The sequence below is a fragment of the Verticillium nonalfalfae genome (genome assembly GCF_003724135.2).
Source record: "Verticillium nonalfalfae strain VnAa140/NRRL 66861 chromosome Unknown scaffold_63, whole genome shotgun sequence".
NCBI lineage: Eukaryota > Fungi > Ascomycota > Sordariomycetes > Glomerellales > Plectosphaerellaceae > Verticillium > Verticillium nonalfalfae.
In genome coordinates this window covers 112561-140337 of record NW_021167288.1, presented here as the reverse complement: position 1 = coordinate 140337, position 27777 = coordinate 112561, and the positions used below count along the sequence as shown (strand labels likewise).

Sequence of the window (27777 nt, the reverse complement as noted above, 5' to 3'; positions counted from 1 at the left end):
TTCAATCATGTACGCGTGAAATTTTCGTGCGAGGTAGCTTTAAGTTGACCGTTGCAGGGCTACATAGACTCAATAATGTCACTACAACAGCAACCAGGCTATGCGCTACATTCAGCTTTTGAGAGACGACGATAAAGACTTGGTCAATTTCAGGGGTATATCAAGTCAAAAACCGAACAACAAATGGAGAATCTATCGATTGGTCTTCCAGACCAAAACCGGCCCGTCCCAAGGTATAAAATGCGTATGCGTATCAACCACTGCCTGGTGTCATCAAGATCTCTTGCCGTTTTCGGGCTCCCGGATCCGGTATTCGTCAGAAGGAAAGGTACATCCAGTTGTGTGCGTGTGTGAGTCTGTGTATTTGTGCAAAAGAGAGAAGAAATAGGAAAAGCGTGTGTATCCGCGGGGAAGGTCTGGTGTATCCAAGTCGCGTCGGTCGACGTACGCCAGGTGCGTGCGTGCCGTACTTTGCAAAGGAAATATGTTTACAACGTTGAAGGATCGTGGTTGTGTGAAAAGGGGCCTGCCGATGCACATCATGACATGCCTTATGATACACCATGCCATGGTATAGAGAAGGAAAGCCGGGGCGCGGACGCTTTGTAGATTCGAATGAGTTGTGTGTCCGCTGTGCTCAGCTCCAGAGTTGGACGTTTCGGTATGCCGGCGAGTTGTAGCTGTGTAGTATTCGATAGGGTGGGTTCGTACCGCCGCTTTGGTTTCGCGAATGGCCGAGTCGAGGGTCAGCAGGCCCTGAGCGACCGAAGTTCTGCTCCTCCCCGCGCCATGACTGCTCCTGAAGCTGCAAGAGTTGGTTCTGGTAGTATCCCCCAGTCTGCATCTGCATTTGCGTGCTAGTCTGGTACCGGCCCTGTCCGAAGCCAGCATGCCGCTGGAGACTGCTGTGACCGTCGTAGCTGGACCGGTGTCGCAGGCCTGGACTGCGTACTTGCTGAGCTCCGACGGTGGCGCTCATAGGGCGATGAATACCATGGTTTGCGGCAGACGAGGTACCGCGGTTTGCAGAGGAGTTGAGATGGCTGGGCTGCACCGAAGCAAAAGCTGCATGCTGGAGGTGCTGGAATTCAGGTTTGATGGACGGCACAGGTGGTGCGGAGAGAGGCGGGCCTTGAAAGCTATCGCGGCTGCTTTTGCGCGACATCGATTGTGGACTGGCTCCAGCCGACTTTCTGCGTGTTCTGAGACTAACAGGAGGCATCGACTTCATCTTCTGTCGAGGCGGGGACGTTTCGGGTAGCTCCGGGATTGGCGATCTGCATGATGGCGAGGGCTGCCTACTAGCAGACGATCTTGTTCTGATGGGTGGTGGACGGCAGTAACCCAGATCTCGTTCCTGCTGCGCCGTCATAGTCATGGACCTCCTCGTGTCGGTGTATTGGCGGTCATCCGCGGGAAGGGCGATGAAGGCTTGATCGAACGCACTTCGGCCAACGCTATCGCGGGTCGAGTCAATGCTCGTGACGCTCGATTCGAAACCGTTCTGGATGAGTTCATTTTCCTGAGACTGGTCGCTCTGTTGCTTGTGCGTGGAGATCGGCTTTCGCCGGATGCTTTTGCGCGACATGATCGCTGCTGCTGCCTGAGAGATTGACGCCGAAATGGGCTGCAGACTCCGTCGACGTGCACCTTTGGACGTCTCAGCGACAGCAGCTGAGGTTGCTTCTGGTGAAGTCAACGAGTCCCGAATGCTGTTGATACCACCAGCTTCTACGCTACCGACACTCAATATTGTCTTCAGGGTGTCTTTGCTTGGTTGATGATGCACAGTGAGTTGCTTGGACATCATTGGATACTTTCCCGTGTGTTCCATAAGTTTTGCCTCAACCTCCCGAGGTATTGATGGAATAGACGATTCGACAGAATGGGTTGGGTGAACGGCAGGCGGCCCGCGCATACCTGCGCCACTAAGCAGCCTTTGGAGCTTGTTTCTGTTGCCGCTGTTGCCGCCGATACTCAGCGCTGAGCTGGATCTTTCCTCTGCAGGACCCATAGATGCAGAGCTAGCCGGCGTACTTTCTGATTTCTCAGGCGTTCGGCCGAAGATGTAGGACGAGGAAGCGTGCAGCCTTTTGCGCATCTTGCTCGAGGAGGACGGAGAGTGCATGTCGTCGGACGCTGTCTGGAGAGGACTCCAAGGCGAGAGAACCTGCTTCGGAGAAGCAAGGTCTGTCGGCGAACAAATTCGAGGTGATAGCGCAGTGTTGCTCTCAAATTGGTGATCTGAAAAGCAAGGCTGCGTCGAGCCCATTCCATTGAGGTCGTTAGTGTTAGGACTTGTATCCATGGCATCGCTCGATGTCTTGGCCTTCCCATCTGTTCTGGCGCGACTGGGACGTTCATTCCCTCCAACAGCCTTCCTGGAGCTGAACGAACGCAGCGAGACGTTTGAGCTATATCCAGAATCGGCTTTTGCCAAAGGTCTGAGAACGTCTGCAGGCCCCTCTGATACAGGTGTGACGACAAGCCCACTGTCGGTTCGCACGACGCCTTGTGCAATATCTTGCCTTGCTACGGGTCGTTCAATAGCCGGCTTTGCACTGGGATCTTCTCTTACGTCGAGAACCTCGTAAGGGGCGTACTCGGGCGAAAGACAGTGACCCGACGTATCTCCAGGCTCTTCGTAACCGACAAACGTGCTTTGGGAAACGGAAGAAACAGTCTTGCGATTGATAAAAGTGGTAGTGATAGGAGCAAGCGTCTGCTTGGGAGTTTGCACGGCCATGGGTATCTCGCATTCCTGGGCCCTATCGAAAGCATTGTCGTGCGGAAGGTCGCCGTCGATGCTGGGGGCGGGGCTGGCGGCGCCGTTGGTAATTCTCAGGGAACCGTGCTTCATGGCTCCCAGCTGCCTGTAATCGAGCTCTGACGGAGTCTCCACCCTTTCCACCTCATCCACGGCAATGATTCTTGGGGGTGGCATTGATATGACCCGTACGACTTCGGCTTCTGCCACGTACGAACCACGCCTGGAGCGACCACCTACGGGGGTCGGCGGGTGGCTGTGGCGGAAGCTCGATTTTCGTGACACGGAACTATCCCCTGGCTTGCGCGTCGCCACACCAGGCGTCTGGATCACTGAGCGACGACGAGCAGGCGCATAAAGGGACACGTTAGAATCCACTCTCGGTATGGATATAGCTGGCACCTCGTGAGGATGTGAGCTCTTCCACGTGGCTTGATCAATTTCACCCAGCTGGGGTTCAACCGTAAATGCTTCGGGCTCCTGGACCAGGGTTTGGTCCGTCATGTTGAGCAATCGCCTCGACTCGTAAGAAGACATGTCGTAATTGACCGACTGGCGGTTACCAGCGATATTCCAGCTGTGATAACCCAAATTAGCCACTTCAAATGGCGACGGTAGGTTACTCCATGCATCGCTTACCTCTCCAACTGTTGCCTGGCGTGGTCCAAATTTGCTTGAGATTCCCAGTTCATGGAATTGGCTCTGGAAGACCTCTCGCCAGGCATGGGTGGCACCAGGCCGCTTCTCCTCCTATTCGTCCTGTCCTCTTGGGAACTTTTCGACCGGAAAAGCCCCGAGGAGCGTCGATACCAGTCTTTGGAGCCGCCGGTGTGGTTCGAAGTTGTCTCCGGCGGGATTGAAGGCGCTATGAGAACATTGGAAAAGCTCGATGGCGCTGGGGAAAGCATCACTGGCGATGGCAATGCAGAGGATCGGCGCGTGTCCACGGTCAAGTTTTGGTTGGGATTGGGGCTGGGATTTGGCGGAAGCGGTGAGACGCTGGAAGCAATCGACGGAGCGTTCGAGTCCCGACGGCGGGAAGCTGTATTGGACGATGCATGATTGCCGACGCGCGGCTTTGAGAGCTTCTGCGGCTGCCTTTTGGCTGGCGGCGGCGAATATATATCCTGCGCGGCGTGAATATTTGATTGAGAATGCAGCGTCTCGACAGACGGTGCGTTGCCCATGGCGAATAGTGACGTGCCGAAGAGGAGAAAACCGGCCTAGCTCTCACTTCAGTTTTCAAACTCGCTGTATAGTCTGTTTGTCGTAGTCGTGAGTCCCCGCCAACGCACGAAGCCAGCAATGAGATAGCTAGTCGAGTAGTGTGGGAGCCAGGCTCAGATACGTAGCCCGGAGACAGTGACGTTGAGGGCGTCCAAGAGCTTCGGCGTCAGAAGAAAGGCGGCCGGTGGGTAACAGGAGTGCCAGTGTTTAAGAACGTAGCGCAAGGCGACTTGAAACATCCATGCCGGGGGATTGCTGTGCCTGGAACTGCCGACTCGCGTTCGTGGTTCACAGGTGGCGGTCAGAGTCGGGCATGCCAGTGAGAGGATGCTCAGTCCTGGACGATATAGGAGGGGGACCGTCATATAACGGCGGTGATAAGGTTGTAGAGCTAGAAAGAGAGCAAGAGTGAAGCAAGCGTCAAAGGGGGAAGGGGAGAGGAGGGGGGGTTCTTGTGGTTTTGTAGAGAGAAGAGGTACGGCGCGTTGACGTATCAAGGACCACCAAGATCCAGAATGCACGATCCAAGACAAGGGACCAGAGGGCGAAGCGGAAAGGATCGAGGGGAGAACGAGGAGGGAGAAGAGGGGGAGAGGGGGAGAGGGGAGAGCAAGAGGGAGGTTGAGTCGACTAGAGGCACATGGAGTAGAGGAGAGAGTTGGGACGGATCGAAAAGGGCGATGCCGATTTCGACTCGTACATCAAGAAACTTGGAAACCAGGAGGTTGCAGACCAGACGGAAGTTGGTACATCGAATTGAGGTGCCTACCAAGCTAGCAACCTTAGCTGAGGACCTACCTGGTAAGGTAGCTAGCTAAGGTACCTATGGTTGGAGCAGGAGAACCTCAGCCCAGTAGCTACTAGGTTGGTTTGAGATGAGTAGATCCGGTGGGGGGAATGTGGTGCCGAAGGTACCCAGTACTTGCTCGCACAATTGGCTTCAATGGCGTTTCCGAGCCACCACTGGCCGTGACAGGGTCGTCATATTGCTTCCAAGACGACCAAGACGCACGCTCGCTCGCTAACCTGGCGGCACATCAAACAGACACACATGTACGTCAATCCTACGGCGTGTCGGATCGAATGGATCCTTGCTGCCCGCCCAGTATGCCTGGTCAAGGTAAAGTAGGTATAAGTTCGGCTGCATTGAGAGCCTCGATGCATCTGCCTAGGTAGGTAAGTCAAGAGAGAGAGAGAGAGAGAGAGAGAGAGAGAGAGAGAGAGAGAGAGACATGTTCACTGCTGAGACGAGTATCTCCAACGCCAGAGGAGAAACGAGGCTGCCGGAGAGTCGTCACAGACATTCGTCCATATGGGCGTCGAGGTGAGCTGCCGATGCTTCGCGTCGTGCCAACTAGTGTGGATATGGGAAATGGAGCAAATGGCAGGCGAAATGATGGAGGACTCGTGATGCGAATTCCAGGCTGTGAAATTGCGATGTCACAGAAGCGACAGTGCGATGGACGAGGATGCCGTATGTGGTTCCTGGCGTAGCGGACCCCCCCTCGCTTGTACCCTCTACATCGCACCAGACGTGGAGTAAGCCACACCACGTTTGCGTGGCCCCTGCCCACCCTGACGCCGGTCCGCTGTGCACCTGTAGGTTGAGTGCCATGGCCCACGGGCGAGGTGCCGTGCCTCGCTGGACTTGGCCGCTATGGAGTCAGCCTGGCTGTCTGGCTATGACATCGCAACTCCTGCTCCCGGCACCCATCATGTATTCATCATCATCATCGTCAGCAGCAGCTTCGAACTACCCATCTTACGTAGGCTTTTGCCTGCACCTGTCGGCATTGTTTTCTACTGGCTCATGCGCATGCATGCTCCGGTCTCTCTTCTCTCCCTCCGCCGATTTGATTCATCTCCCCTTCTGCAAGATGCTTCCCTGTCACGGGCTGCGACTATGACCGTTTCCAGGGGAGCTAGTTGACGGACTACTGGCTCCAGGTAGCGCCGCCGCCTTCGGCACCTGTCAATCGTGCACAGTCAGTCCCAGCCAGCTTTCAGGTTGGTTCAGCTCGCTCCGATGGGGAGGCCACGATGGCTATTCCCGTCGAATAACTTGGTCGCGCTGAATGACTCGGCCGGCCGGTCTGTCGTTGCCAACTGTGTTCCCCTCGTTTCAGATGTCGTCGCCGCCCCGCCAATCGACAAGCAGAGGACGCCCCCTCTGGTACGCATTCAATCAACACGCCACGACCCGTCATGCTGATGAAGGCCCAATCGGTCCAAAGCCTTGACACCAGTCCCTGACCGGGCTGAGCATTGAACATGCGTAGCCATTTCGGCACTGGCGACAAAGAGAAAGAAACAAAATAACGGACGCCGGATTCACCCCCTCACCCTGGTGCCCGAAACCATCAACGACAACCCCTGGTCTAGGAGAAGACGCGGTCGGACCAATTCTTGCTCCTTTGGGACTCCTTGTCCCAGTCGCAACAGGCAATTTCCCATCTCGTCCTGTTTGTCTAGCAGACGGCCATCATCGATATTAATCACGACATGCGCACGCCCTCGAGCTCGCTCTACTGGGGCAACCGAGGACCCGAATGAACACGCACGTCGTCACTAGAGGAACCACTATCGATCGTAGTAATCTAACGAGTAAAGAAGAAAAAGGCCGTTTGCAGGCTGGCGTCCATACTAGCCCTGGCGCGAACACGGCTGCAGATCAAACCTCTTCTCAATGCTCCGAACAAACCATGCTGGCTAGCTTCCGCATAAAGAGGGAACCCCCTGTTTTCGCGAATCGCCCTCTCTAGCAAGGTCGCGTTCGTGTACTTGACTCGCCATTGCCGTCGCCCGAGGGCCAGTCGCAAGTTGTCAGACGGCCGTCAGACCCTGATGATGGACACTTGTTATTTTTTTTTTCTGGTTTTCAACGCGGGGGGGCGATCTTTGACAAAGGGATTGACAACCCCTGAAGCTTCATCTTCTATCTTCTGACCAGCACCGGCCACTCGGTTGCTGTGCACAAGCAGTGGCTGTTTCGGGTTCGGCGGACCTTTTTGGGCGACTGGAGTCTCTCCAGGGATCATCTGTACAGCACTTCTGCGTCGTTTCCATCATTGTGGAAACTCGTCACGAACGAGTCCCGCGGATCTACGTCATGGCGGTCGCAAGCGTTCCACCTTGGTCCATTCTGCTACCTGTTGCTTGAAGGGTGCATGACAACGAAGTTTATCCAGAAGCCGTTGTTTGACTTGTATGAACACTGACCGCCGCCTCCGCTGCTAGCTTGGTTCTCTATTCCCCGATGACCATGGTGCAACCCTGCGTGCCGACCCAGACCTCATGCTGTCGGCCTGCCGCCACGTCTACACGCTCGCCCACGCCGTGGGTTTCCTTGACCGGGCTCTCATCCTCGGGATAGGTTATGGTGAGGCTGCCTTTCGTGATGAGGTGCGTCGTCAAAGCCCGGTGGCTGTGCGGGGGGTAGTGGGTGCCCCTCCTTCGGTGTCAGCGAAAGACTGCCTTGCTGCTGCTGCTGTTGCTGCTGCTGTTGCTGCTGCGCCGGCGTCACGACAAGGGGCGACTTACGGGGTGTCTGTCCAGGTGAAGACCTGCTTGAAACCCCACGACTTGACCTCTGCCTCGGGGCTCACATTTTTCGTTGTGCGTGCCATGGCGGTTGATGACATGAGTCTCGGGATGCGGGACCAGATCGGTGGATGAGATGATTACGACGGGTGCTTGCGCCACCAGTGCAGTCAGTACACGATTTGACTTTCGCGTGTCTCCGAGGTGGCTTTTTTGCACTGAACGATCGAACAGGTGTAAGAGGTTGGTGGACTTGTGTCGACACGACGGGATTCGTCATGTCATGTCAAGAACACAACGCATGAGCTTGAGACTGCAGGCAAAACTCATAACCGGCCGGCATGCTCCAGTAGAGCTCACAGCACTCGCAGCTCTACCCATGCCTGGGCCTGCTGACATCATCAGCCAGAAGCCGGGTCGCGGGCGGCGTCGTGGCATCGGCCAAGAGATCTTGGACGAAGCATCTCATGCGTGGAGTTAGCCATCAAGTGTGGGCTTTTCCAGTCAAGACACTGCGAACAACACGGTCAAATTCGAGACATGCACCAATCAATCTGCCTGTAATTGTCATTGCCGCAGAAACCCACCAGTTTTCAGCTGGTCACTTGGCCTCTTGCCAACCAAAATCTCAAGCGGGTTCGGTGTGCGGATTAGGCCACTCGAGCACCACCTAGCACCGATTGAACGGGGGACGCCCTGGGGTTTTGGCCCCCAACCTTGAGCCTGCGGTAGCTCCGTGTGGGAGGAGAACCAACCCAGACGCACACGAATGTCAGCTTACCAGGTGTCTACCATGCATGGAGCTACCTAGGTAGGTAAGGTGCCTTGGCCATCCGCCATTCCTCTTCTCCTTTCCCCGGGCTCGACCAGATAGTCAGACTGGGATAAATGGTCAAGCTCCCTTTCATCTCCTACCAAGACGCCGTCGCAACCGATGCCAGGGAAAGGTTTCCCAAAATAAAGGCACATCATCCAGCAGGATCACGCGCGCAAGGCATGGCAGCGAGTAGGGCGGCTTCTGGACGATTTGGAGGGGGCAGTGCTTCGCCCCCCGTCGCCCTACGGCGTCCCTATCGTGGCCTATCGACTGGTGAAAGATCCGCTAGAGGCCCGGCCCTGCCCGCCGCGGCGCTGACGGGACCCGTCAGCTAGGCCCCAGAGCCTGTGCATTGCAGCGGCGTGGGGCGACCCAAGACCTGCCCTCTCTGGACCTGGACCTGGACCTAGACACAGACCCAGACCCAGACCCAGACCCAGGCGATTCGACAAGCGACAAGGCTGCATATCCCTCCTGGCTGGCTATCCTCCGCTTCTGCCATGCACTTCAGCTGGCTGCTGACATTCGTTTGATTTTCATTTTCCTCTTCCGTTCTTCCTTGGTCTCCAGAACTTGCGTCGTACTATCATCCTCTTGTTCCAGGAATCGCGTCGTGTCGTGAGTGACGCCAAAGTACACACAGCGTAGCGCTCGCCTGCTCAACCTCCAGCCATCGAACAGCATCCACGGTTTCCAGCCGCGAACGTCTCGCCTTGCTCGCCCTCCCCTCCATGTCCTGACGTCTCTCGCCTCGACTCAATGGGCTAGCTGCTCATCAACTTGACGCCTTGCAGCGCGTATCTCTGGCGTCCCCTTCCTGAGTTGCTCCCTCGAGGGTCACCCCCCCATCCCCCTCCCTCAGCCATGTGCTTCATCTTCGTACGTCGTGCCGCCGGTTCCCATGGGAGCCTCACCACCGCTTACCAGTCAGCCAGCCCCGTCGCCGTCCGCGCGACAATGACAAGGCGAAGCGCTCCCTCAGTCGTACCGTCACCATGCCCATCTTCTCGCGCACCAACAAGGACAGCCTGCCGACCCTGCGCAACATGGTCAACCTCTCCACAATCCTCACCCCGACCAAGGGTGCCTGGCTCGACACCACATCCTCGACGGCCACCACGGCGACCCCGCGAACCACGGCTACCACAAGGAGCCTGCCGCGCATCAACGTCAATGGCCTCGACCACCACCCCGATCTCCTCGACGACATCATCTCACCAATCCTCGCCCGCACCGACATCCCGAGCTTCTATACCAACGACCCCCGCAACATTGACGTCAACAATGCCTGCATGGACAAGCTGCGCCGCGCCTTCGACGACCTCCTCAAGCGCCGCTCCATGATCCGCCGCGAGACGACCATATCGCGTGATCAGTTTGTCGCCTGGCTCGAGAGCATGCAGGGCGAGAGTCCCGCTGATGTGGAGAAGCACTTGCCCGAGGACAAAGATCGGTACACCCAGGGCGAGTTCCTCGAAGCCTGGCTCATGCGCTTCGACTGGGACGCCGAGCGCCCGGCCTGCCCTGACAAGGACACCAGCCGGCCCATCACGAACTACTTTATCAGCAGCAGCCACAACACCTACCTCGAGGGGAACCAGCTGGCCTCCAAGAGCTCCCCGGAGGCCTACAGGGAGGTCCTGTCCCGCGGCTGCCGCTGCATCGAGATTGACGTCTGGAACGGCGACACCGTGGCCGCCGGTTCGGAGACGAATCGATCCAAGAGTCCTCGGCCCGATCACAGCCGCAACCTGTCGGGGGCCTCCTTTGCCAACGTCGCCGCCAGTCTGAAGGAGACGGTGGGCGGCGTTCTCGGTGGAGGTGGGGCGGGCGATCGCGCCTCAACGCACAGCCGGAGCCTGAGCGCCCAGAGCAGCTCGGGGCTGGGTCTGCGCGACAGCGGTTTTCTGTCGGATCCGAGAGTCTCCGGCGACAAACTCGAAGGCGGTGCCGTCGTGGTGCCGCCCTGCCCGCCGAGCCCGCGTTTGCCGTACCCCAAGAACGAGCCCATTGTGACCCACGGCTGGACCTTGACTACGCCCTGCGGCTTCCGCGAGGTCTGCGTCGCCATTCGCGAGTCGGCTTTCGTAACCAACGACTTGCCCATCATCATCAGCCTCGAGGTTCACGCCGACCACCAGCAGCAGGAGGTCATGGTCGCCATTATGAAGGAGGAATGGGGTGATATGCTGATCGACAGGGCCATGGACGGCCTTGACCAGAGGTTCCGCGTGCCCAGCCTCGAGGAGCTGCGGGGAAAGATCCTCATCAAGTGCAAGAAGCCGCCCAAGAAGATCGAGGTGCCGTTCGGCTCGATGCGCCTGACCAAAAGCAGGACGCAGGAGGAAGACACATCGGCATCTGACGAAGACAACGCGAGCCAGCAGCAGCAGCACCACCGCCATCACCCTTCGGGCACCGCGCCCAAGAGCCCTCCGCCTACGACCGGCGCACCGCCCAAGGCGGCTAAGGTGCCCGTGTGCGCGGCGCTGGGCGATCTCGCCATCTACACGCACAGCGAGCACTTCAAGGGCTTCGAGACGGTCTCGAAGAAGCCGAGCCACATCTACTCCATCGCGGAGAGCAGGATTCTCGAGCTGTACGCGACGATGCAGAGCGCCGTCTTCACGCACAACAAGAACTACTTTATGCGCGCCTTTCCCAACGGCGCCCGCTTCGACAGCTCCAATCCGGACTCGAGTCTCTTCTGGCGCAAGGGCGTCCAGATGGTCGCCCTCAACTGGCAGTACTTGGACGAGGGCATGATGCTTAACGAGGGCATGTTTGCCGGCGAGCAGGGCTGGGTGCTCAAGCCTCCGGGCTACCGGACCTCGGACAAGACGTGCTTCGCGCAGGCAGACGCCCCGCACGCCGGCACGTTGATGCTCTCCATCTCGATCCTCGCCGGCCAGCATATTTGGGCGCCGGAGTCTACGGAAAGCGACAGCGGCTGGAGTGGTAGGAACCTCCGGCCCTTGGTCAAGTGCGAACTCCACGTGGAGCGGACGGGGAGCAGCAATCGCATGACAGGCGGGAGCGGCGGCGCATCGTATGATGGCAAGTATAAGCTGGAGACGGCGCCGATGAAGACGAGTCATCCTGATTGGGGCGACAAAGGCGAGCTCCTCAAGTTTCCGCTTGTTCCTAAGGTGGTGGAGGAGCTCAGTTTTGTGAGGTAAGATCCCGACCCTCTTCTTTTCTTCCTCCTCCCCCCCCTCCGAAATACATGGCGTGCGTTGCTCTGGCAATCGAGTGATCTTGTCAACGAAGCAACAAGCAGCATCCGCTGCTGCAAACGCTGGCACTCGCAAATGGCAGATTGGAAAGTTGCCTCTCTTCAAGAATTCACGTGTCAACCGCCTGTGAGCAACCGCAAATTGATCGGCCAAGTGGTCCCGATCTCCCGTACCAACGCCCTGTCCACTGAGAACACGGCTGGTGCAACCGAATGAGAGCTTGCAGCCTTGGAAGCAGGCGAAACGAAGTCTTCTTTTCTCACGCATTGGTACAATGGTACCAAAGGAAGCGGGTGCGGCGGGTGTCCTGCGCCACAAACGACACATCCATGCCGAACCCTCAAACGACGACCTGCTGCCACGGCTCGTGTTGGACATGCAGCTGTCAGGCTGCCGCGGGATTGCCACTTACATACGGCCTGGGGAAACACAGGGAGGGAGGGATGGTGACATGCACTAAAAGGAAAAAAAAAAAAAAGAGGGCTGATTGCCTGCCGCGTGAATGACCCCTTTGCTGACCGCCATTTACTTGTTCCAGGTTTAAAATCGAAGATGTTTCACGAATGGGCCGCGACGAGCTGTTGTCGTGGGCTTGTATCCGTCTCGACCGTCTGCGGCCCGGCTATCGCTATGTCAGGCTGATGGACACCAAGTGTCGACCAATTAAGGACGGCAAGCTGCTCGTTCGAATAAGCAAGGTATTCAGATGACCATGCTAAGGGACCTTCGCGCATCTGATAGGGTCGAAGATCTATAAGGAGCTTCTTTTCTCAGGTTTATCTCATCTTTTCTTCTTTCATTCCCTCTCCTAAGGCATGGAGGGCAACATGGACTGTTAGTTGGCTTTGAACAAGCATGGCGTTCAGGTTATATTGACTTTTGTCGGTCTGGAGGTGTGTCTGTATGTGCGCCAACATGATAAACAAAATTAAAATCCGTGTCCCGTTTACTCGAGTGAAGATTTTGGCTAAGAAGTTGGCCCTGGACCTAAGATCTTTTACTTGATAGCCGGTATCTGTTCCGTAGAGTCGGGCAAACACCGCCGAACAAGATATTGGGAACTGGGATCGAGAACCCAGTCCACGTTTGCTGGCCGATATCTATTAGCCTGTGAGCCTTGAGGCGGCCGAATGAGATAAAGTGATTTAAAGATAAGAAGATTGTTCATGCGCCACTCAAGCGGCTGCCCACCTCAACCAAACTCAAGTTGGGTGACGTGTGCTCAGTGACTTCAGTTCGGGCTTGGCGGAACCCTTGAATTTTGTTCACTTAGGTACAAGCTGGATTTATAAGACCCGGATCCTGGTTCTATAGCATCATCATGATGCCGTATTGATGACGCAAGCTTATTTTTTTCTGCGTGATGGTGACAATACTCGCTCGGTGCAGAGTGGTGGTGATCTTGATGAAGACGCCATACGACCATGCCCGCTCAGCATTGTAGGAGACACGCCTGTTCAACAGGCATCGTGGCGCGTGGACCAAGGCACAGGAGCTGTCTTTGCACCGGGGGTCACTAGTCAGTCTGTTTCTTTTCCTGCATCTCTGTTGGTGCCAAGATAACTCGTTTGTTTGAGACAGAGCAGAACAGGACTGATGCGCCGGATGTGATATGTGATTAGTGGCAACCCATGAGTACCCCACGCCGGTGAGCCAGAGGCCCGTCTGCCTAGCTTCATACGCCTGGAACACTTAATGACATTGTTGGGGCCGGGCGGCTCGGTCTGGGAGTGTGTCAGGCCTCCAGCCAATGGTACTGCAATTGTGACGGCTCATCAACAATGAGGCTTCGCGTTCATGGTGGACCGGAGTGCAGATGCCGACCGCCCGATTGAACCAGTCATCTCCAGCTTGTAATTACGTGGGTGATGATTTGGCAGGCGCTTGCCAAACAGCTTGCCTTGGTGTAACATTTCCGACGGGGCGGGAAGGTTCCAGTGTTGCACCAACACGTGGGTAACGCGGAATTGACGAATGACACTGGAACAGCATGGATCAACATGAGTCGCAGGAGTGTAGCAGTGCACCAAGCCCCAGGTGTTGATCTGTCGTGGCTATGACTGAGGGTATGGAGAGTTCCACGTGCCTGCCCGCCGTGGTTGGCATGGCTGATAAGGCGCAAGCGTGGTACCGACAGAGTGGTTCGCGATCCGGGCGAGCAAGTGAGGCAGTGTGGAATCGTGTTCCAGAGACCTTAGGTTGCAAAGGGCGCTGATATGACCACACCCTCACCCGAGAGAGTCTCGGTGTAACCTCCCTTTTCGGCAATTGCATCGGTGGCAGGAGGACAAGCGGGGATCTCGCGGGAGGAACCCTAAAACCGACGCAGACGAAAGAGATCCCTACCGGCAAGATCTTGTCAATCACTTGAGGTCCGAACACCAAAGCTAGATCTCGGTAGCTCGACTTTCTAGCAGTATCAGTATGCAACAACAACAAGAAGAAGAAGAAGAAGAAGAAGAAGAAGAAAGAGGAAACGAGACAGCCTGACCCCAGACGAGGGGATCTCTAGTGGGCGGGAGATTTGCCCAAGCTCGAGCCCAGGTCACACCAAACAAAGCCGAGGCTGATGCTTGAGATTATATGGTCGTCATTGATTTGGACAAAATCCCTGGCTTTAGCTTCGATACCTGATGCCGAATGTGATGTATCAGGTTTCATCCACCCCCAACCCCGTATGCTAAGGATGCCAACGAGGAGGAAGGCCGAAGAAGCGTGCAACCATGAAAGCACACCCAATCAAAAACGAGCGATCAAGAGGGACGGAACACTCCGTGGATGATATCCCGGTCACGCAAGCAACCGGGTTTGCTTGATCAGGAGTGCCAAAGCCATACCTCCGTGGAGCATGGTATGTCGCGACAACGAAGCAACGCTCGGATCCAGTAAGGCGCCGCCCTCTTAAAGCGCTGTTGCAAATGCCAACTGAAGTTTCAATGCCGCGGAGGTCGTAATGAAGTGCAACAACTCGTGCTGGGAGGACTAATATAGTTTGCGTGGGGCTGGGTTCTATCAAGTTGGAACACCATCGTTCTGGTGGATCGCTGTCCATCACGCGTACAAGATGACAACCCGCGGCCTGGCCCGCCTGCGTGTCGATGGTACCGAAATGATGTTTCTGAGACATGATGGTTTCTTCATGGGTCAGCAGGGTCCAACTCTGCGACGTGGTCGCAATTTGCGTGACCCTTGTTGCTCTTCAGCCAAACCATGCAAATAGTGACAGGTTCAGCACAGAACCTGTCAATTGTGATGGCGTCTGCAGAAGGAACCAGGTGGTGCTGCATGTCCACAGTCAGCTTGTCCGAAACTGTGGCACAGCCTGTCGGACTGGTCAAGTTCCAGGGCGCATGCTAGGACATGGTTGAAAAGTCGCAATCGACTGCGTTCGACCAGCAAGCGACTGTGAGCTCTGCCGAGGATTGCGGCGCAGTCAACAGAGACTTCACACGACCTGGGTAAGTATGCATTTGGCGATCCAAAGCCGCGCCGACCAGGGGTACCGCCATCGTCGCCATAGTTAGTAGGCTGCAGAGATCGGCATTTTTACCGGATGCTTCGCTCCAGGGTTGTTGAAACTGCATCAGGCAAAAGGATGGTATCCCCAGTCGGCCGTTGGAGCCACGGTGAGAGAGCGCCGTCAACGAAGCGGTGGGTTCAGAGGTCAAGCACCGTTGCAGAACGATGGACGCTCGATGGGCGCTCTCAGACCGCGTGGTCCAGATGGGAAAGCGAGAGTTGGAAAGGACAAGGGCCAGGGCAAGGGTTGGGTTGGATTGGTGCCAACCGGTCTGCATTCGAAAAGAGCACCAAATGGGACACGACAAAAGAAAAGTGCGACTCGGTGAACATGTTACATCTGATGCAACGGTAAGCATATTCGTCAGGATGCTGAGGTAGGTACCTACCGGGCCTTTCTCTCTACCGTCCGAGTGAAAATGGTGGATGGCATGACTCCCAAGAGTCGAAATTACGCGTTTGTGGTAGACTTTGTTGCATTTACGGAAGGACAGGCTGAGGGAAGCAGGTACTCTCCTCAAATAGGGACGGGTAGAAAGATGGAAGGAGCAGTCAAGGGCTGGGTATGAAAAGAAGGAGCACCTGGTGACAGGCGATATCTTGAGGGGCGTGCGAGCATCGAATTTGGAAACCTTGAGCGGAAAGCCTAGCGGAAGGTATCTCGTGCGCCACCAAGCACACAACTCCAGACTCTTGGGAGGGGCAAATAACCAATTCGGATCTCCGTTCTGCCGCAAGGGGGTCAGGATTCGAATGGCATGTTTTGAACCGCATCTTCTTTGGGTGGGTCGATGTTTGCTTGACGAGTGTTGTTCGTGCCATCTCCGATGGCCTGAGTCGGCGGAGGCCTTTGCCTTCCCGACTGGGCCACCTGCAGCTGGGAACCCGCCAACACGGGAGCCGATGAGCCAGGCTGGAAAGCAAATGGAGCAATCATTGCTCGGTAGAGACATTGAGAGACAAGAGGCAACGGACGGCTCTTGTTACCTGCTCGGATTACCCGCCGTGGCGCATCGGTGAATGGTAAACCCTCCACACGTCATCCTGCTATTCAGACTCCCACGCCCGCGTTGCGTTCATTCAAATCTGTACTAATGCAAAGTTTGTTTCGCGCTGTAGACAACGTCGATCCCGGTAAGATGGTACAGACTTGTCGTTCCGAGAGCAGACGCGAGGCGAAGCGGACTACAGTGGCGCTCAGCATCGCGTACATGTATGTGGGACCGAGAAGGAAGGGAAGACTAAGTCTTCCACATGCACATCCACATGCACATCCACAAAAGCAAGTCCATCGGGGCTCAGTTGACACAAACAAGGCAAACGACCACGTCCTTTCTGGCTTGAACTTCCTGCAAAGCAAACGGCCATATGCGACACGATAAACAGGCAGAAGCATGACCGCCTTGCTCGACGTCGGACGTCTTCAGCTCTCCAATCGCGAGACCGTCCGGGTAGACCACACCGAACTCATACCGACGCCGATAGCCGTACCTGAAGACGACCAAGAACGGATTTCCAGGGCTTTCAGCTGTCGGTTTGTGGGCAGGGCTTCGCAGCGCCCGATGGGAGCAGGCCCTGTGTCCATCGGGCATCATCAGCCATTGACCGACCCATCAGCCACTAGCAATACCATGTACCATGTACTCCAGCATTGGGGTGGAGGGAGCGAGGGGGGGCCGCCATCCCTCACATTCATGGAATTCTCCGCTGCGTCGCGACGCAGCCATGGTGACTGTCCCTGGGTCGATGGACGAATCCCGGGGCAGATCGGATGGTTTCCCCCTCTGAGCCGCCAAGCAGCACAACGGCGGTATGGTACCCTTACCAACGGAATCCTGGACCCCGGGCCTTGGACCCTTGGCAGCCCCGTCTTCCGCCCAGGACTCTTTTCCAGGAACCCCCCCCCCCCTCCCCCCCGGGTGACGCTATACCTCCATCGCCTCGCTGAACGTCCAATGGGGACTGTAGAAGGGCTATGTCATAGCGTTCGCTCAGAGAGTTTTGGGCAGTGGAAGTTCCATGTTGCCAACCTTACGAACCTTGTCAGCCACACACACACACACGACGCTAAATGGGGAATCTCAATGTGCCAAACGACGTCGTGTGCGTGGACGGCTCAAGTGACTTGTCAGTTGCTGATGAGAGAAGCCACCCACCTTTCCTGCGGTACGCAAAGTCAAGCTCGGTCTGGCTGTCTCACTTGCCCACCTTTCCAAGCCCGCACTCTTGGCCTGAGGACCCCGTCGCAGCTTCAGCGGCTCGATTGGCTGGACGTGAATTTCGCGCCCCAACGAAGCCTGGGCTCCTGGCTCCTGGTAATCGAGCCCACTACTTCTTCGTCACAATCGGTGGGCTTAATTATTTTGTAATCAGCAAACGAGCCCCATCCTAGCCTGCATTGGCGTCGTTGCTTAGAACCAGGCAAAACTGCAAGGTTCCACCCACCGCCGCCTTGGGAGATTCTGCTCCCCGCAACATTTGCATGCTGCTGGTCAGGTGAAATGAGGAACAGGGAGACGGGCTTCCATACCGGACAGGAAGTTGAACCTTCCGCGCCATCTTCGCTGGCTTCACCCCATACCGTATGGTATAACGGTCCGCACCCCCGGTTTTCAAGCGTACGGCCATGCGTGCAAACACGCAATATACCTAGGGAGGGGTTTGCCGTGCTCTCTGTTCGACCCTGCTGCTCTGATACTCATGCGGACAAGCGACAAGAAATGCTGCCACCGCTTCGGCCGGCTACTCGCCGACTATCAGATGCGCGTGTCGTTTACTTTGTAGCTTGTTTCCCACTAGGGCACCACCCGTCAGTACTTTTCCTGGGACGTGGAACAGCGGCTTGACCGTTCGCTCGCCTCCTTGCCACAGGGCCTCCATCGCTTTTGCTCGTCCCTCCGCTTCCCGCCGCCGGCTCGATCGATGAGGTTCTCCATCCCGCGCTTGGGTGCCTGGTCCTTGCCTTTCGAACACTTTCACCACACTACTCCCCCAGACAAAGGAAAGTATATATATACATGGCGGCACCTCGTCATCACGACTGCTTCATAACCCCATTCTCATCATCTATCTACCTTCATCTTCAACTCCACACCAGACGCCAAACCCCCCAGCCCCTTTGGAACTACAACTGCTGGAATCCTCAACACTCCCTTCGTGGTATCAATCGCTTCTTGGTTTAGCTCCCCGACTCTCCTCCATCGGCCTCCAATCCCAGACCCTTACGGCAAGATGGTATACGTCGCACAGCATCAACACGTCAAGGCGTCAAGCTTGTGCCAGCAGAAGCCTCCTACGAGCGTGCCGCATCCTGTCAGTCACCCTCCGCCATTGGTTCAGTGTTCTGAAAAATCCCGATTTATGTTGAGAATTGTCGAGCTGATGATAGTCACAGCAATACCTTCCTGGTATTCGATGCCCTACCTGCCGCGATTCTGGCAAGGAGGTGTGGGTGCTGCCCGGGAAAGAGTGCGGCTACTGCGGCACCCCCTGCGGCTAGTGAAGACCGGCCACAATCTGGACGCAAGTGAAGTAGGGGCCACTCACCGCCCCGACGCAGAGCAGCGTGTCGCTAATCTCATGCAGATGCAGTGCAGGACTGGCGTTGATGGCAAACGGTCAACCGGGGTCAACGATACAAATACGAATGGGCGGATCACTCGCTTTTAGAGGCGGACCAAATCAGGGGCATCGCGACATATTATGGACGGCGCATTGAGTGTGACGTTCAACGAAAAGGGGGAAATCACAACGACAAGGCGAAGAGAGCAGCTCAGGACGTATGAGCGCAGCACCATACCATGAGCCTACGGCGCGACACTGGGCTGGACAACCAGTGTCGAGCTGATGGACGGCAGGCTGGGTACGGTATTGTAATGACGGAACGAGCCAAGGCCTGCTTGGACCTCATGTACGATGGAATGAATTTCAGGAGCAAACACCAAGGCGGAGCATAGGGTATGACTTGTAATCCTAACGAATGAAGAGGAGAAACTCCTCTGTTCCTTTCTTCTGCAAACTGCGCCAACCGATGAAAGAGGGGTCAGCGGCCATAGTTCGTATGGCTCTCCAGAGCTCCTGGAACCTGGTAGAGAAACGGGGGAGGGGTGTGGTGCACGGATGCGGAAACCCAGCATTTCTGTTGGTTGACGCTGGAAAGTCTGTCATATTCCAGATCTGACGGCAGTGGAGACAAAAGACGAAATGCGTTATCTCATCTGTCCTTGCAACAAGGAGTATGAAGAAGAAGCAAGCAAGACCGACAAATCTTCGTCGGGGACCCGCCCTGCCCGCTCGGCGATGATGGTCACGGCCTAATCCATCTCAGCTTGCGAATAAAGTGCCTCAACCGGTGAGCTAGATCCCAGCCATGGCCATGAACCGTCTCGTTTTTTTTTTCCAAGGGGGAGGGGCCTTGAAGGGAGGTGGTCAAACTTGGAACCAGGGAGGGTCATCGGTTCCAGAACCACGGTTCCGCTGGCACACGCGCGTGCCCTACCTACCAGTGTGTCGTCAGGCGCTGGTCCCCCAAATCTCTCTTCCCCCTCCCTCTGCTGAGCGAGCGTGTGTGGTGGATGACTTGGATACTGGCCGATGTACGCATGCACGATCCCAGGGGCGGCTGCCACCCACATGGCAGCGAACGCTTGACCAGAGCACAACAATATGTCATTCGTAGGAGTCAAGTGAAGGGAGTGCGTGGTGTGCGATGTCGCAGCCTTCTGTGCTGGGCGAAAACTGCATCAAGACAACAGCCCGGCAGCTGCAGTATCTGGGGAATAAGAGGTGTGCCGAGACAAGAACATGCGTATTGCAGTATGGGCGAAAGACGCATCTGGTGATGTCAGGCGTGCGAAATGATACCTTGCGATCCACGACGGTGCGCCCGAGATTCATCGGCGGGGTGATCATACGACCGGGGGGTTGATCTCAGCCAGCCTCCCAGCTCAGCGCAGTCAATGATGAAGATGCAGGGGAGGGGCAATGTGCTCATGGCGTTTCTACACCATGCTATCTTCAGCCGGTTCGAGAGAAGGGAGGAGAGGGGGGCCCGCCGGAGTAAGGCGAAAAGTGACAGAAAAGTACGGGCTTGCCGGGTCGCTTCCGTCTTACGGCTTGGGTGAGAGGGTATCATGGCTCTTCGTGGGGACAACCCCCTTGCTGCTTCCGGGGGGGGCACTGTTCGGAGGGAAGCATACACAGCGCGTCCCCGCTCGGCTTTTTTTTTTGTTGACCCCGTCAGTCCTCGTGATGATCAGAATATGCGGGAGATGAAATATGTACTGCTCTACGATTGGGGTAAGGAGTCAGACTGAGCTGGCTACAAATCAAATGCCACCTTGGCAGGCAAGGTAGGTAGATGGACAGGTCCATTCATCCCTTGTCAGGGCACCAACAACCCCCCCCCTTACCCCTACCTTACCTACCTTAGCTCGCCGTTTACTGAGGAGGACAGGGTCCGTGGGTTCTTCAGCGCGCGCCAGTGGATGACCCGAAAGGTGGGATGGGGATCTTGAAGAGTGCAGGGTGGTATGTTGGGATCGTGGAGATGCAAATGAATGCACTGTCATTCTCATGCCTTGCCTCCAACACTGCTTGCATCAAGTGGCAGGCATCAATATGGAAACCTTAAATTTTCCGGGTCAGTGTCCTCAGGAGGGAGGGGGCAATTGTCCCTACTGCTGTGTCGACACGGTGGGAGGTATCTATCTTATGGTAGAGTTGTCCAGCCCTGAATCCCACGACTGAAGCGACGACCACTAGGGGATTGCTGTTCATGTCAGATTCAGTCGCACAATGAGTATTCTCCTGCCCAAGGTACGAGGCCGGCCGATTGATCGCCGTTAAATGTCTGCCTCTTAAGCGCCATATCAGTAACCGTTTTGCGTGCAGGCATGCTACCACTGCCACCCCACGTACAACTAACTGCTTGCGCTTTGTTGGCCCCTGATCTGCGAATCAAAAGTACATGTTACGCCCAAACCCTGGCAAAGGCGACGTGTTGCATGGACTATTCGTCATGGTGCACGGCGCACAATCCAGCTTGGCAAGGTATACTGCCCTTCCCTGGTCTCGATCCACTGTCGCACACGATGCACTCCCTCAGCCAACCCCCTAGCCCTGACGGCAAGCCTTTCGGAGGGGACAACTGAGCAGTCGCCAAGGTGCGTGCATCCTGCGACCAAATCGTCGAGCCCACAGCCCGGTCACTTGGGCCTCCCGCCCCCCTCTCCTCGATTGCCAGATGGGCCGATCGCTGGGCTGGCATGCAGCTAAAAGGCTAGAACGCGCACGCTCACTGTCCCCCTCAAGGGCTGGAGATTGAGGCGGGCATGCGATGGTCGGGGGCGGCTGTTGCGGCCTCGTCACGGGTAACGATTTGTCCGCAACCTTGCCTCGCCTAGCCTGCCTTGGCTTATAGTCGCGTCAGCCCGCCTTTTCTTGTCGGCGAGGCCACGATACATAAATCCGGTGATAGATCCGGATCGAGATCAGGCCGGGGCCCAGTCCCGGAAAATCGGGTTCCTTCGATGCCGCCATGACACTCTTTTGCATCCTCCGTAGGATTGCGAATCTGTATGGGTCGTGACCCTCAAGGTCATCTGCTGGGCAGACTGGACAGACATCAATAATATGGAAACGCTCGGCGAGTCAGGTCTGCTCTTGGATTGGTTCGTATTAATTTAGGATATGAAAAGACGCAGAAAACCCAAGAACGACCAGCCGTTAGTAACGGTGTCAAATGACCACAAAACCAGAAGCTTGCTGATGAATGAAACAAAAGCACATGCAACATGAGCTGGGACGAAGACACTGGCGGGCGGAGCCAAAAGTGTGCGAGGGAAAAGGCAAATGAAAGAGAGATCCATGACCTCCTCACAGGAGGGGGTGATGAAAAAAGAGGAGGAGGGGGGGAAGGAGGGGTGAGAGAGAGGACACCACCCACACGGGCACGGCGGTACTAACCCCCTTCTTCGCCGGACTGGTGCGCGGAACTCCCGCCGGGTCCCTCCCCGGGGGGCTGATGCCGCCCGGAACCAACGAGGCGATTCCGTCCGTGCCCCCTCTTGGCCCATCGGGAATTGGCCCGGTGCCGACAAGGCCAAAGACCGCCGCACGAGCCGCCAGCAAGTTTACCACCCCGTCCTGCCCCTTGACGCCCCTCCTTCACCCCTGGTCTACATGGGAGGGTTCGTATGATCAGGACGACGCCTTCTTGAGGAGGCGTTTCAGCAAGTTCGGGCGGTCTTCCGCGGTCGAATCTGCGCAAGGCCCAATATTAGTCTCAAAGGTTAAGTAAGACCAGTGTCGTTTAATAGAGTTGGCATGGGATCAGATGAAAAGGAAGAAAACAAGTCGCTTGGGACATACCTGCGTTCTTCCGACTGTCACCTGCCGACTCCTTACCGAGCGGGGCGTCGGGCGTCTCGGGGACGAGGGTTGTCTGCGATGCCATGGCCGCTGCCGCTGCCGCATTGTTTTGCCTGGCTGGCTTTGGGTTTTTGGCTTGCGGTGGACTGCGAGGCATCATTGCTCGCTCTAGGCCGGGTATGACCATGGCTGACTCGTAAATAGAGGGGTTATGTGACCTGTTGGACGGCATTGTGGTGGCGTGACGTTGCGGTGCTGTGCTGTGGACGTGGAGGTGCTGCGATCTTGCGCTACTGTAGTCTCATTCACCGTGAGGCGTGTGTTGAATATGATGCCGGCTTTCTGTGGCTGTTGATCACGACGGTCGCGTCAGACTATATACATCATGAACACGCCCTTCGACTGACAGGAGCAACAGCGGCTTGCTGCCTGGTGGGATGACAACTCGGCTCGGTTTCTGTCCTTCGAGTCACCGAAACGGCGAGTTCAAAATGGCAGGCCGACGAACATAAGCACCGCTTGTGACGGCAAAGCACCCAACCAAGCTTCTGTTGAGCTTCTGTCATTCGCCAGCTCGAGATTTAGCCGGTACGGCGTGGTAATCGTAATTCACACACGGCCACCTCATGCTAGTTGAAACACGTGAATGGCAGACATGATGGGTGTTCGGGAGTGGTCAGACGGAGGAGAAGCCGCCCGAGCTCGGTAGCGGGGCCTTGTGCCCGTTGACTCATACCGACAGGAGGTGCAGTGCGCTTACGTTTCGCGACGTCAATTCGATCAAGGCCCGGCTCGAAAACCCATATCCAATGATGTCCGAGCCGAGGCCGTGATAGCAAATGACAAGGTTTCGACCGTTGACCAGACTCGACACCAATCGAGTGACCGAGCTGGTGATGACCAGCTTGCATGAACAGCTCATCACACTCGGCTCGGAAGTCTGTTGTGGGCGCCCCAGGCATCTTCGTTGCTGTATCAATTAGCACCAGTTGAATTGCTACACCCGCCAGAGGGCTTATTGACTCGATCGCACGGCCATCGTTTGACACAGCTGGCGTCTTGGGTACCTGCTTACGGATACTGGGACAATCTTGCTCCTCACGTTTGAGCTTTTGAATCCAAATGCTCCAGCGAGGTCGTCAGTCTGTGGATCTCTACAGTCCGAGTCTATGTGCACTTGTTGAACACGGCCAGCATTCCTCCTCTGTTGTAGAGCGAGACCTTCTAGACCTTCTAGACGTCGATCGCGCAGCGAGCAGCGCACCTGCAGTGCTCGCTGGCATTCAGACCATGGTGAGGAAAGGGCCCTATGCAATCCGCCAACCCCGTCTGGTGAGGAAGACCAGAGGAGCCTCCACTGAGGTGGGCAGAGTCGATCAATCAAATCAGCCTTATCAGGTGGCTACGCTTGCAGGGTTACTTGCAAGAAGGAGAATATGGAAAGTGAAAGGATAAGAACCGTAGACAAAAAACCAGTCATAAGCTGGAATTTTGTCAACCGTTTCATATGCTGATGCCTCATCATACAGAGAGTCGACAAAATGGACCGTCTTGGACAAGGCTGGCTGTGTGGTTGGACCCCTAACGAAGGCGCTGGACCCTTGACTCGGACTGGCCTGTGCTTCTCCGCTGAAGTTGCGATTTTGGGCCTGGACTATGCCTTTTTAGGCCACGGGATGATGGAAAGTGCCGGGTCGGCGGCCGCATCTTGGGCGGCGCAACCTTGAGGGACGCCAATTCAATCTTGATTCCGAGAGCGATCCTGTCCTTGACAAGCATCATCATCAGCATCAATTTTGTTGATGGTCTGACGTGCTTCTATCTGGCCTCGCTGGCATCGACGACACGCGAACGATCAAACACCATCGCCATGTCGCTTCGACCACTCAACACCCAGTCGCTCCATGGCGATCGCGAGGGTGCGGCCCACCTCCTATCGCCGGTGGGCTACGACGACGACGCCGCATCCCTCCACAGCCCGAGCGACCAAGACTCCGACAGCGACGACGATCAGCTCCAGCTCCGCGCCCGGAACAGCCGTGAACTTCGCGCTGCTGACAGGATAGTGTTCATGGAGGAGGACGAGGTAGACCGGCTGGTGACCGATTCGAGACGACAGCGGCAAGAATCCCAGCGGCGAGGCTCCGGCCTCGCCCTTCCGAATCCTCTGCGCCTGCTGCGACGGGCAAGCGACTCGAATTTGTCCGTCAACGACGAGTCGGCCGACGACTACACGAACGAGAAGCGCCATCAACGCAAAACGAGAAGGAGGCAGAAGAAGGAAAAATTGATGGAGATGGCGTCTCATGGCGAGGATGGCGGCTTGATGTACGAGATGGAGGAGGGCGGCATGAAGGAGGGAAGCAGCACCGGCGACAGCAGCGATAGGGAAGACAGCAACGAGCTCGACCGGCGGAGACTGGGCATGGTCGCGAGCGCAAAGTCGGACCGGAGGCGCAGCTGGCGCAGATGGCTCCTCATGCACACCTTGATCGCTGTCGGCTTCACCATCCTTCTCCTCCTCGCCTGGAAGCTCTCGCTCGGCAAGAACTCCGCCAGGACCAGGCCGCAGCTGGTGAGCAACGGCACTGCCCTGTTCGCGCCGACAACGATCATCATCAGCCTGGACGGCTTTCGCGCCGATTTCCTGCAGAGAGGTATCACCCCACGGCTCAACGCTTTCGTTGCCGAAGGCGTTTCGCCCAAGTACATGATGCCGTCCTTTCCATCGGTCACGTTTCCGAACCACTATACCTTGGCCACCGGCTTGTACCCGGAGAGCCACGGCATCGTGGGCAACACATTCTGGGACCCCGAGCTGCAGGCAGAGTTCTATTACACGGACCCCGCTCGGAGTCTCGATCCCAAGTGGTGGAGCGGCGAACCTTTCTGGGTGACCGCTGAGAGGCAGGGCATCCGGACGGCAGTCCACATGTGGCCCGGCAGCGAGGCGCACATTGACGGTGTCGAGCCTAGCTTCCTTGACAAGTACAACGGCAAGGAGCTGCTGGCCAACAAAGTCAGTCGCATCCTCGAGTTCCTAGACATGCCCGGCAAAGAAGACCATGCCGTTGCCGTGGCAGAGATGCGCCCGCAGCTCATTGCTGCCTATGTGCCCAATGTCGATGGCGATGGCCACAGATATGGACCCAACAGCACGGAGATCCGAGCTACCATTGAGTCCGCCGACGGCATGATGGAGGAGCTGTTCGCTGGGCTCGAGGCCCGCAACCTGACACACATCGTCAATGTCATCGTCGTTTCGGATCACGGCATGGCGTCGACGGATACCGCGCGGGTCATGCAGCTCGAGGACCTCGTCGACGTCGACAAGATCGAGCACACAGATGGCTGGCCGCTCTATGGTCTGCGGCCCAAGGACCCTGCTGATCTCCAAGGGCTGTTCGACGGCTTGGAGGAAAAGACCAAGACGAACCCCAACTTTGAGGTCTACCTTCGAGACGTGAATATGCCCGAGCGTTATCATTTTTCCAAAAATCAACGAATCGCGCCGTTGTGGATCGTGCCCAAGACGGGCTGGGCCATCGCTGCCAAGAATGAGTTTGATGTCGCAGCAGCCGTCGAGAAGGGCGAGATCTATCACCCTCGGGGCCTCCATGGCTATGACCACGAGCATCCTCTCATGCGAGCCATTTTCATCGCTCGCGGGCCAGCGTTCCATCACCCGCCCAACAGCGAGATTGCGCCCTTCCGTACGTCGTTCCACCCCCTCTTCCCCAAAAGCTGTGAGCAGCGGCAGCACTAACGCGTGACAGAAAACATTGAGGTCTACAACATACTCTGTGACTCAGTCGGACTCGTGCCGAAGCCGAACAACGGCACACTTCGCCTTCCCCTCAGACCTTCCGGCCTCCACAAGCCGGAGGACGCACCAACCGAACTGGCAGATCCTGAGCCGACCACTTCTTCGACTATCGCGGCGGTCGATTCTACCACAAAAGAAACGACAACCTCTGCAGTCGCTGTAAGCACGGAGGAGGTGGCGAGCGTGTCGACGAAGGAGCCCACATCTACGGCGCCAAGCCCCAGCGCTACGCCCACAGGGGGCGACGATCCTGACAAGGACCTTGCAACGAGCATTGGAGATGGCATCAAGCATGCCTGGGATTGGGTGACAGGCAAGATCGGAGATGCTTGGGATAAGATCAACGGGTCAGGGTCTGATTGATGATTTCTTTGGTTTCGAGTTTCGTGACGAGGGGTTGAACATTTTTGCGTGTAGGATTTGGACGGATTCATCGGCGTTCTGGTGCGAGCATTGGTAGAGAGAGTACTGCAGGCACTAATTGTATAGGGAGCCTGCGTTGGCTTTTGGATGACTGTTCGTCTTCTTCTGCAGAAGGAGTCAATCTTGATGATATTCACTTGGATATGTTCGCAGGTTGTCTAAATTCAACCGTAGACACGGGTCAGCTAGTCGGTGAGGGTGGCGCCTTGAATGCGAGCCCGCACATTACCAGTCCCTAAGACTGAGGGTGCCATTTTGCTGAGTCACGTTCCGGATGAGGACTCGGTCAGTGAGCTGGGCCGTGTGTTCGCTTCCCACATGGAAGACCGCAGCGACAACAGTACTGTGTGTATGCTACGCAGGCAGGTAGTCAGGAACACGCAGCACATAGAGGTTTCATCATGTACTGTCCCCCCAGGCTCTGAGTATCTCGTCGTTTCGCACGAGGGCCCTGTAGCTCGCAGTGTTCGAGGACGTCAAAGTGGGGCAAGAGCTTCCGAAGAATGCCTCCCGGTCATCCACAGCATGCAATCCGTCTTTCTGCACCTTCTGCACCTTCCGCATCGCCAGCCTGACTGTGAGCTGTGACATGCACCAGTGCGCCTTCCTTGCCAAACATGTCACCGCGAAATCTAGTTGTTGACGTGTCTGCCTGCCAGCCTTCAGCACTTTCGCCCCTTCACGCATGCACCGTACGGATGCCTTCTTGACAACTGCATGACCTGAAGTGGCCACGCTATTTTACACTTTCATTCCCTACTGTACCCATCTTCACTACACCACCATCATAATTTACATACCGACCCTCGGACTTCCGACTCGGGTACTCAATGCCTTGCGATTTCCATGTCGCTCACTTCATTAGTATCGACAAGAGGTATAACCTTCCCCCAGGCTTCCGGGCGTAGGGTCTTCCCATCTCCACAGACATATCTGACCAGCGTAAGTTGGCATTCACGTGTAATGAACGATTCAAAGTCCTGCCCCAGACCGTACTGACGCCGCGCTTTCTAGGACACTCGCCTCGCCTCATCAGGAAGCTCATAGAGTA

At 56.4% G+C, this 27777-nt stretch overlaps 4 protein-coding genes across 4 annotated transcripts; 2 read left to right on the top strand and 2 right to left on the bottom strand.

Moving 5' to 3' along the window:
• Positions 1 to 637: 637 nt before the first annotated feature.
• On the bottom strand, positions 638 to 3954 carry D7B24_007714 (uncharacterized protein; the record flags this gene model as incomplete). The annotated part of the gene is made up of 6 exons (XM_028641819.1): positions 638 to 1131; positions 1214 to 1294; positions 1345 to 1731; positions 1921 to 2170; positions 2579 to 3344; positions 3407 to 3954. The coding sequence occupies 6 exons, from the start codon at positions 3952 to 3954 to the stop codon at positions 638 to 640; spliced, it is 2526 nt and encodes an 841-aa protein (XP_028494297.1).
• Positions 3955 to 7240: 3286 nt separating this feature from the next.
• Positions 7241 to 7620, bottom strand: D7B24_007713 (uncharacterized protein; the record flags this gene model as incomplete). The annotated part of the gene is made up of 2 exons (XM_028641818.1): positions 7241 to 7442; positions 7535 to 7620. The coding sequence occupies 2 exons, from the start codon at positions 7618 to 7620 to the stop codon at positions 7241 to 7243; spliced, it is 288 nt and encodes a 95-aa protein (XP_028494296.1).
• Positions 7621 to 9215: 1595 nt separating this feature from the next.
• D7B24_007712 (uncharacterized protein) lies at positions 9216 to 11530 on the top strand (the record flags this gene model as incomplete). Its single annotated transcript, XM_028641817.1, has 2 exons — positions 9216 to 9230; positions 9287 to 11530. 2 exons carry the CDS (start codon positions 9216 to 9218, stop codon positions 11528 to 11530), a joined length of 2259 nt encoding a protein of 752 aa, XP_028494295.1.
• Positions 11531 to 24347: 12817 nt separating this feature from the next.
• On the top strand, positions 24348 to 26666 carry D7B24_007711 (uncharacterized protein; the record flags this gene model as incomplete). Its single annotated transcript, XM_028641816.1, has 2 exons — positions 24348 to 26190; positions 26254 to 26666. 2 exons carry the CDS (start codon positions 24348 to 24350, stop codon positions 26664 to 26666), a joined length of 2256 nt encoding a protein of 751 aa, XP_028494294.1.
• Between the last annotated feature and the right edge of the window lie 1111 nt (positions 26667 to 27777).